The sequence below is a fragment of the Salmo salar genome, chromosome 14, assembly GCF_965601325.2.
Source record: "Salmo salar chromosome 14, fSalSal1, whole genome shotgun sequence".
Lineage (NCBI taxonomy): Eukaryota > Metazoa > Chordata > Actinopteri > Salmoniformes > Salmonidae > Salmo > Salmo salar.
The window spans coordinates 20,037,880-20,057,877 of record NC_138304.1 but is presented as its reverse complement, the minus strand read 5'-3'; the positions used below and the strand labels follow the sequence as shown (position 1 = coordinate 20,057,877).

The window sequence follows — 19,998 nt, the reverse complement described above, 5'->3', positions numbered from 1 at the left end:
TAGATACTTGAGTCATATGGCATCAGCACTGCCACTGTAGCTAGGAGGAGGGGAACAAGGCCATTCCACAGGACACAGTTGGTGTTTACAGTGGGTTTGAACATTAGTATCAGGAGTTGGAAGCTCGGCTCCAATATAGGTTGGGAGAATGCCCAATCGTTGAAATTAGTTTTCTGTTGTGTTATTAAACCGTCTCCCTTGCAAAAGAGGTCTGACGTTTAGTGGGTCTTTCTGGTTCATTTTGTGAATAGTTCCATCACAGAATACAATTGTATAATTTGTTTCACTGATTTAAGTAAGTAAAGATGTAAGTAGTGTACAGATTGACATCTCTCCCAACCTGCAGTCAGGCACCAGCAGGCAGCATTCAAATAATATACTCATTTCCGTACTGCAATTGAAAGACTGCGTTTCTGCGTCTGTTTCATACTTGTATGTTAGGTGGTCCATTCCCAAGGTAATACAGAGGGCTTAGAATACCGTGTACAACAGATGGAACTTTCTCGTTTTTGAGCGTGAGCTCATCAACCCAGTGTTCTCTACAGATGATTGGTGCCAGCACCCGACCTATCAGGATGCGTCTTCTATTGCAAAGTTGTTAACCCCCAACAAGAACACTTCTCTCCTAGTTTTGCTAGCTAATCTTGGAAATTACAAGTATAATTCTCTGATCTAAACGTATTAGTTCGATGGAGAGAGAGGCTTTACGATACGATCAAGAGAAATCCGATGCTTTCTTAACAAAAAGCTGAATGACGTCTTATCAGAAGTATTTTACTGCATGGCGTTTGCAAAACGATAACGTTACACTTGCGTCTGTCCTTGGCTTTTGGGGAATCACTCATGATCATCAGAAATGTTATCACCCATCCTGGAGTCAATTTTACGGTAAGTTTTTCAGATGTCTTTGTATAGCTGATCGAAACAACTGTCGTGTGAAGATCGTCTTGTTTGTAGGATAGCTAGCTCTCACAATTAAATTGAATGGCTGTTAAGTTGGCCAACCACCGATGTCAAGTCAATCAGCATGCTAGGCTACTAGTAACTAGCTACGTTAACGTTACAATCGCGAGCCAGCTCCATTTAGTTTGGTTTGTGTGTTATAAATTGTCGTTTGCTTTCAAATGTTCTGACTTGCGAAATGCTATATGTATTATTTGTAGTCCAAAGAGTCAGGAAGAAAGCCAGCTAACGTTAAATTACGGACCAAATTCATGACCTCAACGTGTCATACCTAAATCTGGTGTAAACTGTACAATTATTTTGTAAATTGGCATAAGTTTATAACCAGTAACTCGTGTTCTAGCAAGGCAAGGAAGGCAATATTTGATAGCTAACACTGCCAACCAACTACCAGTGGTCTACAAAGGAACTGCACATTCGAAGTGTTGACTAATGCCAAGTTGTTTGGCTTGTTGGTAATTAACAGAATAAATCAGTGGAGTGGCTTGATCAGACTTAACGTTACTAGCCCTGGCCTCGTTGTCAGACAAAACACTAGGCTTGTCCTCAGTGGTGGAAAAAGTACCCAATTGTCCTTGAGTGAAAGTAAAGATACCTTCATAGAAAATGACTCAAGTAAGTCACCCAGTAAAATATGACTTGAGTAAAAGTCAAAGTATTGTTTTAAATATACTTAAGTATCAAAAGTAAATTCTTTATATTAAGCAAACCAGATGGCACCATCTTTTTATTTATGGATCACCAGGCGCACACTCCAACAATTTATAAACGAAGCATGTGTGTTTAGTGAGTCCACCTGATCAGAGGCAGTAGGGATGACCAGGGATGTTCTCTTGATAAGTGTGAGCATTTTCCTGTCCTGTTAACCTCTTGGGCAGGCGGGACGCACACTATTCAACAGCCAGTGAAAAATCAGAGCGCCAAATTCAAAACCACAAAATGTCAGAATTCAAAGTTCTCAAACATACGACTATTTTACACCATTTTAAAGATACGTCTCCTTAATGTAACCACGTTGTCCGATTTCAAAAAGGCTTTACGGCGAAAGCATAAAGGTAGATTATGTTAGGACAGTTCCAACAAGAAAAACCACACAGCCATTTCTCGCAAGGACAGGCGTCACAAATACCAGAATTTCAGCTAAAATGATGCACTAACCTTTGACGATCTTCATCAGATGACACTCCTAGGACATCATGTTACACAATACATGCATTTTTTGTTCGATCAAGTTGGTATTTATATCCAAAAACAGCCTTTTACATTGGTGCGTGATGTTCAGAAAATATTTTGCCTCCAATACTGCCGGTGAATCAGCACAACAATTTACAAAAATACTACTCCTAAATGTAGATAAAATATTAAACTGTTATTCCAAAAATTATAGATGAACATCTCCTTTATGCAACCGCTGTGACAGATTTCAAAAAAGCTTCACGCGGAAAGCACACTTTGCAATAATCTGAGTACTGCGCTCAGAAAAATACACTAGGCAATACAGATACCCGCCATTTGAGTCATCTAAAATCATAAATAGCATTAGAAATATTCACTTACCTTTGATCTTCATCAGAAAGCACTTCCAGGTCCACAATAAATGTTTTGTTTGATAAAGTCCATAATTTATGTCCAAATAACTCCTTGTTGTTTCCGCATTCAGTAAGCTCCTCCAAGTGTAGGAAGCGTGCCGAAAATTTCACAACGAAAAGTCAAGTTCTATTTACGTTCGTTCAAACATTGTATAGCATCAATCTTTAGGGCCTTTTTAACTTAGAACTTCAATAATATTCCAACCGGATGATTCCAGTGTATTGAAAAACGTTTTGGAACACAGCTAACTCTCACGTGAACGCGCGCCAATGAACTCATTTGCTTTCCTGAGTCAACAACTTCCAACTTCCTCTGTTCGCTCTCTGTTCATCATAGACGCCTCAAACAACTTTATAAAGACTTGACATCTAGTGGAAGCCTTAGGAAGTGCAAAATTAACCCTAAGTCGCTGTGTGTTCGATAGGCAATGACTTGAAAGGACTACAAGCACCAGACTTCCCACTTCTTGATTAGATTTTTCTCAGGTTTTTGCCTGCCATATGAGTTCTGTTATACTCGCAGACACCATTCAAACAGTTTTAGAAACTTCAGAGTGTTTTCTATCCAAATCTACTAATACTATGCATATTCTAGTTCCTGGGCCCGAGTAGTAGGCCGTTTAATTTGGGTACGTTTTTCATCCGTCCGTGAAAATACTGCCCCCTACCCTAGAGAAGTTAACCTGTTGGGGGTAGGGGGCAGTATTGACACGGCCGGATAAAAAACGTACCCGATTTAATCTGGTTACTACTCCTGCCCAGTAACTAGAATATGCATATAATTATTGGCTTTGGATAGAAAATACCCTAAAGTTTCTAAAACTGTTTGAATGGTGTCTGTGAGTATAACAGAACTCATGGCAGGCAAAAACCTGAGAAGATTCCTTACAGGAAGTGGCCTGTCTGACAAGTTGTTGTTCATCTTGGCTCTTTTTATTGAAGACTGAGGATCTTTGCTGTAACGTGACACTTCCTACGGCTCCCATAGGCTCTCAGAGCCCGGGAAAAAGCTGAATGATATTGAGGCAGCCTCTGGCTGAAACACATTATCGCTTTTGGCAAGTGGCCGATCAGAGGACAATGGGCTTAGGCGCGTGCCCGAGTCGACCCCATGCTTTATTTTCTTTCGTCTGTTTACCTAAATGCAGATTCCCGGTCGGAATATTATCGCTTTTTTTACGAGAAAAATGGCATAAAAATGGATTTTAAACAGCGGTTGACATGCTTCGAAGTACGGTAATGGAATATTTAATTTTTTTGTCACGAAATGCGCCGTGCTCGTCACCCTTCTTTACCCTTTCGGATAGTGTCTTGAACGCACGAACAAAACGCCGCTATTTGGATATAACAATGGATTATTTGGGACCTAACCAACATTTGTTATTGAAGTAGAAGTCCTGGGAGTGCATTCTGACGAAGAACACCAAAGGTAATAACATTTTTCTTATAGTAAATCTGACTTTGGTGAGTGCTAAACTTGCTGGGTGTCTAAATAGCTAGCCCTGTGATGCCGGGCTATCTACTTAGAATATTGCAAAATGTGCTTTCACCGAAAAGCTTTTTTAAAATCGGACATATCGAGTGCATAGAGGAGTTCTGTATCTATAATTCTTAAAATAATTGTTATGCTTTTTGTGAATGTTTATCGTGAGTAATTTAGTAAATTCACCGGAAGTTTGCGGGGGGTATGCTAGTTCTGAACGTCACATGCTAATGTAAAAAGCTGGTTTTTGATATAAATATGAACTTGATTGAACAAAACATGCATGTATTGTATAACATAATGTCCTAGGTGTGTCATCTGATGAAGATCAAAGGTTAGTGCTGCATTTAGCTGTCTTCTGGGTTTTTTGTGACATTATATGCTAGCTTGAAAAATGGGTGTCTGATTATTTCTGGCTGGGTACTCTGCTGACATAATCGAATGTTTTGCTTTCGTTGTAAAGGCTTTTTGAAATCGGACAGTGTGGTTAGATTAACGAGAGTCTTGTCTTTAAAATGGTGTAAAATAGTCATATGTTTGAGAAATTGAAGTAATAGCATTTCTAAGGTATTTGAATAACGCGCCACAGGATTCCACTGGCTGATACGTAGGTGGGATGATTTCGTCCCGCCGGCCCTAGAGAAGTTAACCTCTCTGGGCCAGTGGGACGTTTGCGTCCCACCCTAGTCAACAGCCAGTGGAATCGCGTGGCGCGAAATACAAATACCTAAAAAATGCTGTAACTTCAATTTCTAAAACATATGACTATTTTACACCATTTGAAAGATAAGACCACGTTGTCCGATTTCAAAAAGGCTTTACAGCGAAAGCAAAACATTAGATTATGTCAGGAGAGTACCCTGCCAAAAATAATCACACAGCCATTTTCAAAGCAAGCATATATGTCACAAAAACCAAAACCACAGCTAAATGCAGCACTAACCTTTGATGATCTTCATCAGATGACACTCCCAGGACATTGTTATACAATACATGCATGTTTTATTCAATCAAGTTCATATTTATATCAAAAAACAGCTTTTTACATTAGCATGTGATGTTCAGAACTAGCATACCCACTGAAGACTTCCGGTGAATTTACTAAATTACTCATGATAAACGTTGACAAAATACATAATTATTTTAAGAATTATAGATACAGAACTCCTTTACGCAAACGCTATGTCAGATTTTAAAATAGCTTTTCGGCGAAAGCACATTTTGCAATATTCTGAGTACATAGCTCAGCCATCACAGGCTAGCTAATTTGACACCCACCAAGTTTGGGGCAACCTAAACTCAGAATTACTATTAGAAAAATTGGATTACCTTTGCTGTTCTTCATCAGAATGCACTCCCAGGACTTCAACAACAAATGTTGTTTTGGTTCCAAATAATCCATAGTTATATCCAAATACCTCCGTTTTGTTCGTGCGTTCAGGTCACTATCCGAAGAGTATTTCGTGACAAAATGTCAAAATATTCCATTACCGTACTTAGAAGCATGTCAAACGCTGTTTAAAATCAATTTTTATGCTATTTTTCTCGTAAAATAGCGATAATATTCCAACCGGACTGCGTTGTATTCATTCAAAGACTGAAAGAAAAAAATTGAGAAGTCTCGTGAACGCGCATCTCAGTCTCACTGTCCCCAGGCAGGCCACTAACAAACTCTGCTGCTGTACTTTGCCCAGAGACAGGAGACACGTCATTCCGCTTTCTGAATGCATTAGAGAGCCATTGGAAGCCTTAGAAAGTGTTACGTAACAGCACAGATGCTGTAATGTCGATAGAGATGCAACAGAAGGACAACAAATTGTCAGACAGGGCACTTCCTGCATGGAATCTTCTCAGGTTTTGGCCTGCTATATGAGTTCTGTTATACTCACAGACACCATTCAAACAGTTTTAGAAACGTTAGTGTTTTCTATCCAAATCTACTAATTATATGCATATTCTCGTTTCTGGGCAAGAGTAGTAACCAGTTTAAATCGGGTACGTTTTTTATCCGGCCGTGAAAATACTGCCCCCTAGCCCCAACAGGTTAAGCATTCAAAATGTAATGAGTACTTTTGGGTGTCAGAGAAAAGAGTAAAATGTACATTATTTTCTTCAGGAATGTAGTTAAGTAAAAGTTGTCAAATAATAATGCTAAAGTACAGAACCAAAAAACCTACATAAGTAGTACTTTAAAGTATTTTTACACCACTGCTTGTCCTAGCTTTCAAAAACCCTTCTCTGTAAGTAGGGTTTTTAGCGGTTACATTCGCTATGCGAACTACATTCCCAACGCTGTGTTAATGTTTAGAAACGTCAATTATTGCTTTTAGTTTTTGAAATATGCTGATATGCCCCTTTTATACAGTTTTACACATCCATAAGCTGTGTGCCTCCATTTACGTTTACACACAGCTAATTAGCATAGGTGACCGCCTATGTCTTCTGTTAACAAGCAATGAAACATGGAGATATGACCATGTGGAAACACTAACCCAATAAAGGTGTGTAGTAACTTAATTTCTCGCTGATATGAAAGATACATTATTCATGTTTCCAAACCCGTACCGCAAGCGATACGTTCAGAACTAAACTCCCCCGACCAGAAGATACTATCGTCAGTAGGCGCTAAAGCAGTTAGCCTCTGAATGGGGTAGACTTGTCCTGGGCTCATAATCACGAAGCGTCTCGGAGAATGCTGATTTTAAGATCAGTTTTGCCTTTTAGGTCTTGTTGAGTTAGATTACATGGACAGGGGAGAGAGCAGGGGTGTATTCATTAGTTGGATTCTGTTACAAAACGTTTGGGCTGTTGCAAAAGGTTTTGCAATGGAAACTGTTTGCTTTAGGAACCAGTGGGAGTGCGACCTACCTGCAATTGTCAAGTAGAAAGTAGTTTGACAAACGCGGAGGGACTACCTGCATTTAGTTTTAAAAAATAGTTTGTATTGGACAAATGCAGGTACAGACAAATGCAGTTCAGACCCCTTGACCCGCCCTTTTCACATTTTGTTAGGTTACAGGCTCATTCTAAACTGGATAATTGTTTTTTCCCCCTCAATCTACATACAATAACCCATAATGAGAAAGCAAACAGGTTTAGAAAATGTTGCTAATTTTATTTGTTAAAAATCATATTTACATAAGTATTCAGACCCTTTACTCACGACTTTGTTGAAGCATGTTCTGCAGCGATTACAGCATCAAGTCTTCTTGGGTATGACGCTACAAGCTTGGCACACGTATTTGGGGAGTTTGTCCCATTCTGCTCTGCAGATCCTCAAGCGCTGTCGGGTTGGATGGGAACCGTCGCAGCACCGTTATTTTCAGGTCTCCAGAGCTGTTGGATCGGGTTCAAGTCCGGGCTCTGGCTGGTCCACTCCTGCATGGTCTTGGCTGTGTGCTTAGGGTCATTGTCCTGTTTGAAGGTCAACCTTTGCTCTAGTCTGAGGTCCTGAGCACTCTGGAGCAGGTTTTCATCAAGGATCTCTCTGTACTTTACTCTTTCCCTCGATCCTGACTAGTCTCCCCGTCCCTGATGCTGAAAAACATCCCTACAGCATGATGCTGCCACAACCATGCTTCGCCGTAGGGATGGTATTGGCCAGGTGATGAGCGGTGCCTGGTTTCCTCCAGACTTGGCATTCAGGCCAAAGAGTTCGATCTTGGTTTCATCAGAACAGAGAATATTGTTTCTCATTGTCAGAGTCCTTTAGGTGCCTTTTGGCAAACTCAAAGCGGGCTGTCGTGCCTTTTACTGAGGAGTGGCTTCCGTCTGGCCACTACTGTAAAGGCCTGATTGGTGAAGTGCTGCAGAGATGGTTGTCCTTCTGGAAGGTTCTCCCATCTCCACAGAGGAACTCTAGTGCTCTGTCAGAGTGACCATTGGGTTCTTGGTCACCTCCCTGACCAAAGCCCTTTTCCCCCGATTGCTCAGTTTGGTTGAGCGGCCAGCTCTAGGAATAGTCTTGGTGGTTCCAAACTTCTTTCATTTAAGAATGGAGGCCACTGTGTTCTTGGGGACCTTGAATGCTGCAGAAATGTTTTGGTAACCTTCCCCAGATCTGTGCCTCAAAACATTCCTCTGACCTCATGGCTTGATTTTTGCTCTGACATGCACTGTCAACTGTGGGACCTTATATAGACAGGTGTGTCTTTCCAAATCATGTCCAATCAATTGAATTTACCACAGGTGGTAAATGGAAACAGGATGCACTTGAGCTCAATTTCGAGTCTCTTAGCAAAGGGTGTGAATACTTATGTAAATAAGGTATCGGTTTTATTTAATACATTAATGCAATGTACATTTGTTTTGTGGGGGGTGAAGGGGTCTGTACAAATGCACTGTAGGTCCCTCCCTGTTTTGTTTCATTATGTTTGTCCTGTTTGGTTCCTAGAGTAAACAATGTTTTGCCTCTCTAATATGAGCAATGAATACACACACGCACGCCTACTCTGAGGCACTTGATGATTTCAGTTACTGTTTGCAATTGGAACTGCTGTCCCAGTCCTATGAACATGATGACCCCTTTAATTAAACACTCAAAGGAATGATGAGCTGTTTTTTTTATTCCCACTCAGATCCCAATGATGCTGTCTTTTGTAATGGTTGACGCCGAGTGGAACCTACAACTCTTGGAGCCTGGCAAGACCCGATGTCTGCCATTACTATAGGTAAGCCCGGAGAATGTCCTTTAGTAAAGCACCAGATGCATCTCCGCTTGGCATTCATGAGGTATTGGGGTAAGGCACAGAGAGACTACCATCCTGTCCAGGGGGTGTACTTGTACATTAAGCTGCCTCACACTACAGAAACAGGAGATGGACTCATGCCCGATGGAAGCATGGATGATGTGACTCACATGGTACACAGCTAAGGAGAGCTGTGACACTTGTCTGGACAGGAGCCTGTTGATGGTGCAATATTCACAACGAAATTGGCTTGAGCTTTGATTGGTTCTCTCAAATGTTAATTTTTTTCTGGGGGGTTGAGACCTCTTTATTTGAAAATCCAACAGTTGTATTAGAAGGGGGTATGGCTTGGGTGTTTGGCACAGGATAACCAATCAGTAAAGCACAGCCCCCCATCATTATAGATACATTGTGCCTACAATATCAAGGAGCCTTTAGACTCTGAAGGTGGGAAGACTTCAGAGTTTGGTGTCAAGCAGACTAGCCTTATTGACCATTCTGTCTCGGACAAGGCTTGCTAACTTAAGGCACCAGAACCCTTTGTTTTGAGGTTCTTATTATTTCCAAATATTTGAATTACACACAAGGTTGGTGGCACTTTAATTGGCGAGGACAGGCTTGTGGTAATGGCTGGAGCGGAATGGTATCAAACATGTCTTCCAGCCACCACTGTTGAATTATGATAGGACTTACACACTGGTCAACGGAGGACCACACAGTTTGGTTGCAGCGGGCCACAGTTCTAGGGTTAATCACACCACAAGAGGGCAACATTTTCAAACTGAAAATATGTTCAGAAGCTGTTCAATACCCCGTACTGGTAGTGACTAGTAAGTCTAGTCAATTAGTATATTTTACTTTGGTTATTTTCAAATAAGTTGTAGTTTATGACTCAAGAGCTTTATATTTTTGTTTAAACTTTTAAGAGCTAGGCTTGGTACTGCATGCAGCAAATCAACTTAAAATATTTGGTATCATGCCAGAGCATTGTAATGCAAATGCACCATCATGTATGGTTTGTTAGTTATCATCCAATATATTTAATCAAATTTACTAACAGCCCCCTTCAGTATTCAAATCACATGTAAAACAAAAGTGAAGAATAAAAGGTGCATGATAATACACCGTCTAATGTTAGAGACAATAATTTCAAATTATTAGTCACTGATTTAAAATAAATCTAACTAGGCAAGTCAGTTAAGAACAAATTCTTATTTACAACTATGGCCTACCAAAAGCCCTCCTGCGGGGACGGGGCATGGGATAAAACATTTTTTTTTAAATACAATATAAATATAGGACAAGAGACAACACTACATAAAGAGAGACCTAATGATAAGGTCTTTATTTAAGCTATTTAGAGTGTAACCAATTAGGGACATTCAGCGAAATATGTTGTGTCAATGCCCCTTTTGTAATTGCATTCCAAATTTAACCTGAAACATATAATGGTTAGCTACTTACCCAAATGATGTAAATGTTTTATTTGACTTGTTTAGTTTTGGGGGGCACGTCCCCCACCGTCGCGCACGCGCTCGGGACCATGTGGGAATGGCTGTTCGATGATCGGTGGGTTGGGCTGCTTTGAGCGAACGGAGCGTTAAAGAGTTTTTAATGTCCGCCATGTTGGCCATGGCGTACTGAACCACCGATAGACAGGGAAGCCTCTGAAAAAAAGACCGAAATAGAGCGATCAAGATCCGGGCCTTCCCGGCTCCGTTCGCGACGCCCTAACTTTAATCAGTCGAACCGTAGATGTCAGAATAACCGCACAGAATCATCCATGAAAGCTCAACTTGAAACCGATGTGAATTTAAGGAGATCGGATAGATTTATGTTGCATCTCGAATTTTAAAAAAATGAGTAAATTGTCGTTTCGGGCACGGGCGCTGGACGCTTCCAAGCCACTACCCGTCTTCCGATGTGAGGATTTACCCGACCTGCACGAATATGCATCTATTAACCGGGCAGTGCCGCAAATGCCGACGGGGATGGAGAAAGAAGAGGAATCGGTATGTTTTATAGTTCGAAAATTTGCAAATAAACATTTCTCCTTATTTTTATATTTTGAGGCGCTCCTCTTTTTTTTCTGCGCATGTTTGCACAAAATGGCCGCCAATTTTATTTTAAAAAACACGACGAAAATGTGGTGTAGATGCAGTGTTAACAATAAGGGGATACATTTTCCAGATCACCAAGGATGAATTATTTATATATATTATTCAATATTCTGGTTTTAGTTGGTTATTTTCGCTGGAGGAGATTTTCTAAGTACAAAGGAATCACGTGACTCCCATGAATCCGACATTTTGTTGTGTGTCTTTGGGATGTGCCTTGTCTGTTGGCGTAATGGCAAAGGACCGGTGCAAGGGGGAGCTAATGATCAGAAATTCTTTATGTGCCTGTATGAAGACGATACTGGCGGAAAATTTAAACATTTGCATGCCTTGAGTAAAAAAGGTCCGTGTTTTTAGATAAAACAAAGCTAGCCAAGTGTGCACTCAAATTATGTTGTTTATTGACTCGCATGCTCTGGTCATGTTGAAGTATTAGCCAACGAATGAGCAATCACTCATTGGTGCACTGTTTTGCTGTACTTTCAATTAACTAATAATTGGGTGATTACAATGTGTATTTGTCTTGCCACCTAGGCTAATATTTGGCTTTCCCTTGAAGGTTCCGTGTGTCTAGAGTGTTGTCTACGCACGTGGCCTTGTTATGGTGTGGACGTTTGTACCTGTCAAAATTACATGTCAGTCTCTGTTTTGGTAATCAAATCAAAGTTTAGTGGTCGTGTACACAGTTTAACAGATATTATAGCGGGTGCAGATAAATGTTTGTTACTAGTTCCTAACAGTGCAGCAAATATGTCAAATAATTATCAAAAACAAGAAATCATGCCTCTTGGGCCATGTCTGTTTACATTTCAGTGAAACTTGTACAGCCTGCTTTTTAAAAACATGTTATATTGTATTTATATACATGCCGTGCTTCAGTTGAAACATGGCCCCTTATTTAATGACCGTTGGAATTTTCTGCCAATCCATTTCAAGGGTTTAGCCTTCTGTTAGCTGAAGAACACGCAACTCCGTCCTTACATCGAGGCTTGAGTTGAGTTTTGATAACTGGTCAATTTGCTTGCAACGACATTGAGTCACCACCATCAGTCGATTCTTGTAAAAATGACGATTCTTGTAAAAATGTCTTCTGTGTGTGTCCTGTACAACTGCAGTCATTCTGCGTGTGCATAAAATTCATACGTTAAATAAAAACTTTTATCGAATACAACCACTGACTTTTTTCTTAATTTGTGTTGCTCAACTCAATTGAATCGGCTAGTGCAATCCGGGATCTTAGGGACATCCACATCCCCTACCCTTACCATTTAAAATGTCAACTTCAAGGGGGGGCCGTCCCAAGGACCCCGGATAGCACATACCCAATTGAATCTCGCTAAAAGTTTTTTTAAATTAAAAGTATTAATTTCACCACCCCGCAGAAGCAGAAGGATCACAGTTGTACAGGAGCTTCAGGTAAGCGTTTTGAGAATTGACATTTTAATAAGAATTGGCTGACGGTAACTCAATGTTGCTAGCAAATCCCGCGACCAGTTGTCAAAACTCAACTCTGCCTCACTATAAGAGAACAGTCCCCTCTCCCTGCAGACCTGTTTTCATTAATTGCACATTTTGACTTGAATGTGTTAATTTATTTACGGGAGGCCAGGACATATCTTCTTGACATTTCTCTGTGACACAATGCATCTTATTGCTCTCTGAGGCTTGGTATCAGCCAGAGGTTCTGTGTGTTAGGCAGCCACCACAGCTGTAGTAAACTAGTGGCACGCAGAGCACGGTAGGAGTCCCAGCAAGGGGGCCCCTTAACAATTAGAGCCCCACAGTGGAGGTGTCATAATACCCATACAACCTAGCGGTCCAACAGGGAAATGGTTCCAATGGCTGCTAGGTTGTTTGGGTATTATGACTCATACCGTGGTACTCTTTAACTCTCCACTCCAGTCAACTGAAATGTACTGTTGTCACGATAACAGAATTTGGATTATGATACCAGGTTTAGTATCACAGTACTTGATACCATCAAGATACTCTATACCAAAAAAGATACCGCAGTAAAAAAAAAAAAAGGCATGTTAGCCATTCACAGAATGGCATTTGATGCAGACATAAACTATGCTACTGCTCTGTTCAATAGTTGAGCATTTTTTGAGTTTAATAAATTGTAATGTATTGATATTGCTTCTTAGACAGCCATGTATGCATTAATGAATCACATACAATCAATTTGACTTTGTTTGTCAATCTAACTACATAATAGTAGTAATTTTCTGAATGATAAATCTTTATTGATAAACTGGGTAACTCAAGATGTAGCATAGGCCTAGCCACAATCTAGGTGAATAAGTATTCAATAGGATTGTGGGCATGCAGTGAGTAATTGAGCTTGTTTTTGCTGATGTCATCTGTAGCCCCATAAAAATCGATTTCGATTATATTTTGGACTTATTTCATTGTGATGATCAACATCTGCATAGGAAAAAAATGTGCACTGTCTCTAACCAGTAATGACGTCAAGGCAAGAGGGGTGGGCCCGTCGGAGTCAGTAGAGCTAACTAGCTTCTAGTCCTATAACCTGGAAATTTGTTCGATCTGGTTCGTTCAGCCATCATAATGGGGAAAGAATAGGGTTTTGCAATGTATGCCGAAAGTAACGTCTAAAGTTAACACAGGCTTAGGCGATCTTATACGTTTTGTTCTGAGATAATACCAGTCAGTTAACCTCTTAAGAGGTTTTTAAAGATCCAACCCTTTTTTCAATCTTCGCCTAAAAATGACACCCATATATAACTGCCTGTAGCTCAGGACCTGAAGCAAGTATATGCATATTCTTGGTACCATTTAAAAGGTAACACTTTGAAGTTTGTGGAAATGTGAAATTAATGTAGGAGAATATAACACATTTGATCTCGTTAAAGATAATACCATCTTCGTAATGCAAGAGAAAGACCATAATCTATTATTCCAGCCCAAGCACAATTTAGATTTTGGCCACTAGATGGCAGCAGTGTATGTGCAAAGTTTTAGACTGATCCAATGAACCATTGCATATCTGTTCAACATTTTGTATCAGGACTGCCCAAATGTGCCTAATTGGTTTATTAATACATTTTCAAGTTCATAATTGTGCACTCTCCTCGAACAATAGCATGGTATTCTTTCAGTTTAATAGCTACTGTAAATTAGACAGATTAAAAATAATTTAACTGCACTAAGCTTTCTGTCCATATCAGATATGTCTATGTCCTGGGATTTTTTGTTGTTGTTGCTTACAACCTCATGCTAATCACATTAGCCTACGTTAGCGCAACCGTCCTGTGGACGGGACACCGATCCCATAGAGGTTATTAACATGACCTTTTTATGAATTATGACACCTTTGTTTTATGAGGCCGCTCTGCCTGATTTGTTGGAGTGCTGCAGAGATGGTTTTCCTTCTGGAACGTTCTCCCATCTCCACAGAGGAACTCTGTAGCTCTGTCAGTGACCATCGGGTTCTTGGTCCCCTCCCTGACCCAGGCCCTTCTCCCCCGATTGCTCAGTTTGGCCAGGCAGTTAACTCTAGGAAGAGTCTTGGTGGTTCCAAACTTCTTCCGTTTTAAGAATGGGGGTCACTGTGTTCTTGGGGACCTTCAATACTGCAGAAATGTTTTGGTACCCTTCCCCAGATTTGTGCTTCGACACAATCCTGTCTCGGAGCTCTACGGACAATTCCTTTGACTTCATGGCTTGGTTTTTGCGCCGACATGCACTGTCAACTGTGGGACCTTACAGACTTGTGTGCCTTTCCAAATCATGTCCAATCAATTGTATTTCCCACAGGTGGACTCCAGTCAATGGATATTGTTTTGCAAACAGTAATTAAGTTTAAACATTTCTACATGCGTTGTTGCTTTATTCAAGTGTATTAATTTATCTGCAGCATGAGTTGGGAGCTAACATGATGCAGCCAAGACTCCCAGTGCAGGCTAGCAATGAGTAAGTGGAGCAGTCATGGTGCATGCTATAATAAGGGGTTGGCTGCACTGAGATATATATATATATATATATATATATATATATATATATATATATATATATATATATATATATATATATATATATATATATATATATATATATATATACATATATATATATACATATATACATACACATACATGCTTGATCAGTGAGACACATTTGACAGAAGTCCCAAAAGTAACATTCTTGTACCGGACAGTTTTTCACATTCTAGTATCTAAGAAATACTGAAGTTTTGTTATGCTGTGCAGCACTAGTATTGCGTAAGAGGCACGCAAGGATAGGAGTGATTTGTTTATGTAGAATACTGCGCACATCATTGTCAGAGGAGCTGTCAGGCAAGTGACAGCTTCTCAGTAACTGGCATGGGAAACGAGATGAGCGTGGTATCCACCTTATGTCACAAAGTTCTTTTCATGGAGGATGTTTTGGTTGGGGTGGGGAATGGATGTTCTAGCTTTTATACTATGTGTATGCCTTCTAGTTGATTGCACATTAGACTTTTTCAACCTAGCTTCTCAACTTTTGATAACACTTTTATGCACAGCAGTTGGACAGACCTCTACCATACATGGTTATCTTTTATTTTGTGATCTCTTTGGTTTACCACAGTGGAATTCTCCTGAGTTATGATTAATGCGTGTAGAACAACTGGAGTGCTGGGACTCCCTAGTTCTTCCTTCTACAGGTGTGAACTGTGTGTCAGTCCAGACAGCCAGTGTTTGTTGCGTGAACTCACCATCACCGGGTCATTGTCTGAGACAGGGTGCAGAGGAAATTGGTGGGATCTGTTGATTTGTCTGCGTGACAGTTTTCCTTGGAACACACAGATGTTGGCAGACCACCAGTTTCTTACTGCTTTGACCTCATTCACCTGGAATGTGTTGTGCAATAGGCTACATGTCCACAATCTCTGCGTTAGTGCTACCGATAACAGGTGTAAAATGGTTTCCCCGCCACGCTTGCTTGACTGCTTATGAACTGTTATCCTTTAACCCGTAGCCTACAATTCTGTGGCCCTGTGCAATTCTAATTAACATCATTTAAAAAAGCCCCATCAAAATCTGTCTAAGCAAGATGTTTTTTTTTTTTGCTGCATGGGCTGCGTCTCAATCCACTGCATCTGCCGATATCGCCCTTCCGCATCTGCATTGAAAGGTGTTGGAGCTAGAGGGGTGTTTGTCAGACCATTACACAGCCCGAAAATCGGTCTTCTCACAAAAACATCTGTAGCGTCCGAACGGTTTGGCCTACGAAGTTCTCTGTTTTGCTCTAGGACGCCCACAAGCCTCAAGACTGGTCCTCGGTACCAGTTTAAAAAAAAAAAATGTATGGAAGTATATATGGAGATAGTTCAGTGCCTAAAATAAGGGGATAAATACATAGTTCTTAGTTTCCTGATCTTTCTTATATCTCTCAGCTATAGGACAGACACTTCAGAACAAACTTCCTTTAGATTTTTTTGGGGCGACTATCTGTTCCATGTAGTGAATCTGTTATTCAATGCATGTTCAATGTCTCATCGAATATTTTTTAAATATATTTTTTTGATACCTTAAGGGGTCTTAAAATCAAATAGCTAAATAATCCTTGTTATGACCATCATAAAACAATTCCAATTTCCCCCCCACTCACCCGGCTCAGACTCCAGAGGGTTAAGACAGTCATATACCATTTCTGCCTCCCAAATGGCAAAGTAAGGCTTTTTATTAGTTGATGGAAATGCTTATGTCTATAGATTTAATTTGCATAATTTAGTGGAATTAAATTGGCCTGTGTATTTTCGTTAGTCATCATGTATCTTATTTATCCAACACAACTATTACATAAAGCATACAGAGCCTATTTTCAGCTGGTTGTTTCTGGAGTAAAATGTGTTTTTGTAAGCCTATTCATTGCGCAACAATTCTAAGTGCAATCGCGTGACAGTTTTGGTGCACAATTTAAAAATAGCTCTTTTATTTCTTAACTGGTAATTGAAGCGTGCCTCCCATTCACGCGCAGGCAACAGGCTATCAGCGCATCACCCACCACTTTACAATGTGAGCTGGAGGCAGTATGCATTTTGAAAACATTCTTAGTTTGTAACCTGAAGGATTTATTTCGTATTATGAGGCATGTCTTACCTTGCTTCAAAGTAGCCTATAGGCAAAATCCGACCATGGAAACGTGGAGGCAATTATTTTATAATCACGTCATAGGTGGCGCATAAGTTTCAAGTTTGGAAGGCTTACTATTTATCCTACCATTCGGCGTGCCAGTTATGATTTTTATATGCGCATGTTTGTCAATCATTGTCACGTGGTTAATCATGATCTCAATTAAAAGTATTATCTGAAAGTTAAGTCAACTAATGCGAGATCACCTGCCTCTGCCATATGGACACACCGTGATCCATTATGGGCTAAGGAAATGAGAGCATGGAATTCATAGCCTATAGGCCAATGCAGCAGTAGGACTATAACTTCCATTGCTTTTGCACACTGAGGATTGGTGATTATTGAGGGGAGATTGTTGGGAAGATATTTCTAATCGCTTACTTTGAGCCACTCTAGTTTTAATATATTATAATTTGCAATAAAAAAAAATAGCGACGGGGGAAAAAACACTTTTCCACGCAGCAGGCCAGGTACTTCCATGCATGCTCCCTCAACATTATCAGGATAGAGAAACCAGCCACATGCTCATTGCTCAAATGGAGCATTCCAAACAGAAGACGATGAAAAAATTGGCATCTTGTAAATTATGGTTATGATGAAATAAACCAAAACCTGTTTCTCACAAGTGTAGCAGGTTGTGAACTCTGTAAACAACGTTTCCACTCGAAGAATGAGGACTGAAAATGACTAATACATGCATTAACAGAAATGAATGCGACTAAATTACAAATATTAACTAGGGATGCACGATATATCAGTGAATATATCAGAATCGGCCGATATTAGCTAAAAATCTCAACGTCGGTATCGGCCGATGTCTAGTTTAACACGATGTCAAACTGACCTGCATACCTATATAACGCTGGAACATGAGTAATGACGCCACGTAAAATTTTGCGCTACACGTGCAACACAGCATTCCTAACCTAGCCCACAACGTCAGCTCTGTGGATCGAGCAGTCAACAAGTCGAGCAGTCATTTGAAAGAGTAAGAACATTTCAGCGAGACAACTCAAAGGCGAAATCCATTAAAGCCAAGATAATGGAATTCATTGCCCTTGACAATCAACTGTTCTCTGTCGTCGGTGATGTTGGCTTTTGCGACTGGTCGAGCACCGGTACACATTACCAAGTGCTCTATTTTTCAGATGTTGCCCTACCGGAGTTGCACAGTAATAGCATCACTGCTATTAGCTTCACGACATGCATATCATGGAATGTCGTTTGGGTCTTTGTTTCAAAAAAGATACAGTAGCACTGTCAAAGCTGTACAAAGAGTCTGCAAACACCGGCCACAAGCGATGTGTTTACAATACCGCATTGGTAATAAAGCATAATTTGTTCGACCGCAATGTCTGGGGTTGCTCGCTAGCTAGCTAGCTAGCTAGCTTGGTACCAAGCTAGCACCAATACAACCAGCCTGAAACAATGGCCAGTAGAAACTGCAGTCATTTTCATTATTCTTTCATTATTGATTTAGGAATCTAGTATTAGCTAGGTTGCCACTTGTTGTTCGTCTATTGAAATTGAACATCAGTTCATGAAAATAAATAGCTAGCCAGCTACTTAACCCTGTTGCCCACAGCTAACGTTATAAGCAGCCAGCCAGCTTCATCTGGCTAGTGAGGCTCGACCGGACCGGGTTATGTGTTGTGAAGCTAGCCACAATAAGGATTAGGCACAATAGTGGAATTTGTGGTTTGCCTTCTAAGTAAAAGTCTGTCATTGACAGTGATGCAAATGAATACAAATAGTAGAATTATGCCCTACTTTTATTTTGAAGGCTAACCGCAAAGACCATTGTGGCTAATCCCTATTGTGGCTAGCTTCACATAGATGCATCCATCCACCATTAATCAAATAAGAACTGTCTTATAAATTAGGGTTATTTTAGATGATGACACCTAGCTAAATATAGCTACTGAAACAGATGTTGTTTTGCTATTTTTTTGGGGAAGAACGTTGTTTGCATCCATGAGCTAGCTAGCTTTTTTTTAAATGACCAGCACTGTAGGTACGCGAGACAACTTTACCAGCTTCATAGCATACTTATCGATGAATCGTTGTGACATATGAAATACGAGTGATGGTGTAATCAATGTGAAATAACTACGTACATTTTTTTGGAACGCGTTAAATTATGTGACGTGCAGTCATATTCAGGTCCAGATTGGTCAACAAGCTTATCCTGGTTGAGAATGAAACGACAGAACAAGTGAACAACGAAACAGCACAGCAAGTAAGTGAAAGAAATAGGTTTTGATTATGTTTTACTGGATATGGGGACGTACGTAAATGCCATCAAAATAACTTTTTGGTCAAAGTGGTGTGTGTGTGTGTGTAACCTTTATTTTACTAGGAAAGTCGGTTAAGAATAAATTCTTATTTACAATGACGGCCAAACCCGGACGACGCTGGGTCAATTGTGCGCCGCCCCGTGGGACTCCCAATCACGGCCGGATGTGATACAGCCTGGATTCAAACCAGGCACTGTAGTGATGCCTCTTGCACTGAGATGCAATGCCTTAGACCGTGTGTGTGTGTGTTAACTGTACTAGAATGCTTAAAAGGCCGCAAATATCGGTTATCGGTATCAGGGTTTTTTGTTTTGGTAAAGACAATATCGGTATGGGCCAAAAATGTCATATCGGTGCATCACTAGTATTAACGGTACATTTACTACTGCTGACATACAGTATGTCATGGGAATTGATTAGTTTGTTTTTTAATCTAAAGGCCAACACGTCACACAATGAATGCGCCAGAATTGTCAGGAGACAGCTGAGACATTCTGGAGAGAATTGTCTCTTATATATTTGCCACACACCCCTCCCCTTGTCTCAATATTTTTTATACTGAACAAAAATATAAGTGCAACCAACATGTGAAGTGTTGGTTTCATAAACTGAAGTTTATTAATCTCAAATTATGTTACACAAATTTGTTTATATCCCTGTGACTAAACATTTCTCCTTCGCCAAGATAATCCATCCAACTGACAGGTGTGGCATATCAAGA

General features: G+C 40.3%; 1 protein-coding gene across 4 annotated transcripts in view; it reads left to right on the top strand.

The window, feature by feature from the left end:
• The first annotated feature begins 578 nt into the window (after window positions 1-578).
• Window positions 579-19,998, top strand: part of LOC106568843 (enhancer of polycomb homolog 1) — a 44,139-nt gene continuing 24,719 nt past the window's right edge. For 2 of the 4 annotated variants that reach the window (XM_014139563.3, XM_014139561.3), the window contains exon 1: window positions 8,721-10,735. Coding sequence is in view for 2 of the 4 variants with exons in the window: in XM_014139561.3 (XP_013995036.1) it covers window positions 10,583-10,735 (153 nt within the window). In the remaining 2 variants the exon portion in view is untranslated. The other 2 variants (XM_014139562.3, XM_014139564.3) reach the window with 2 other exon arrangements.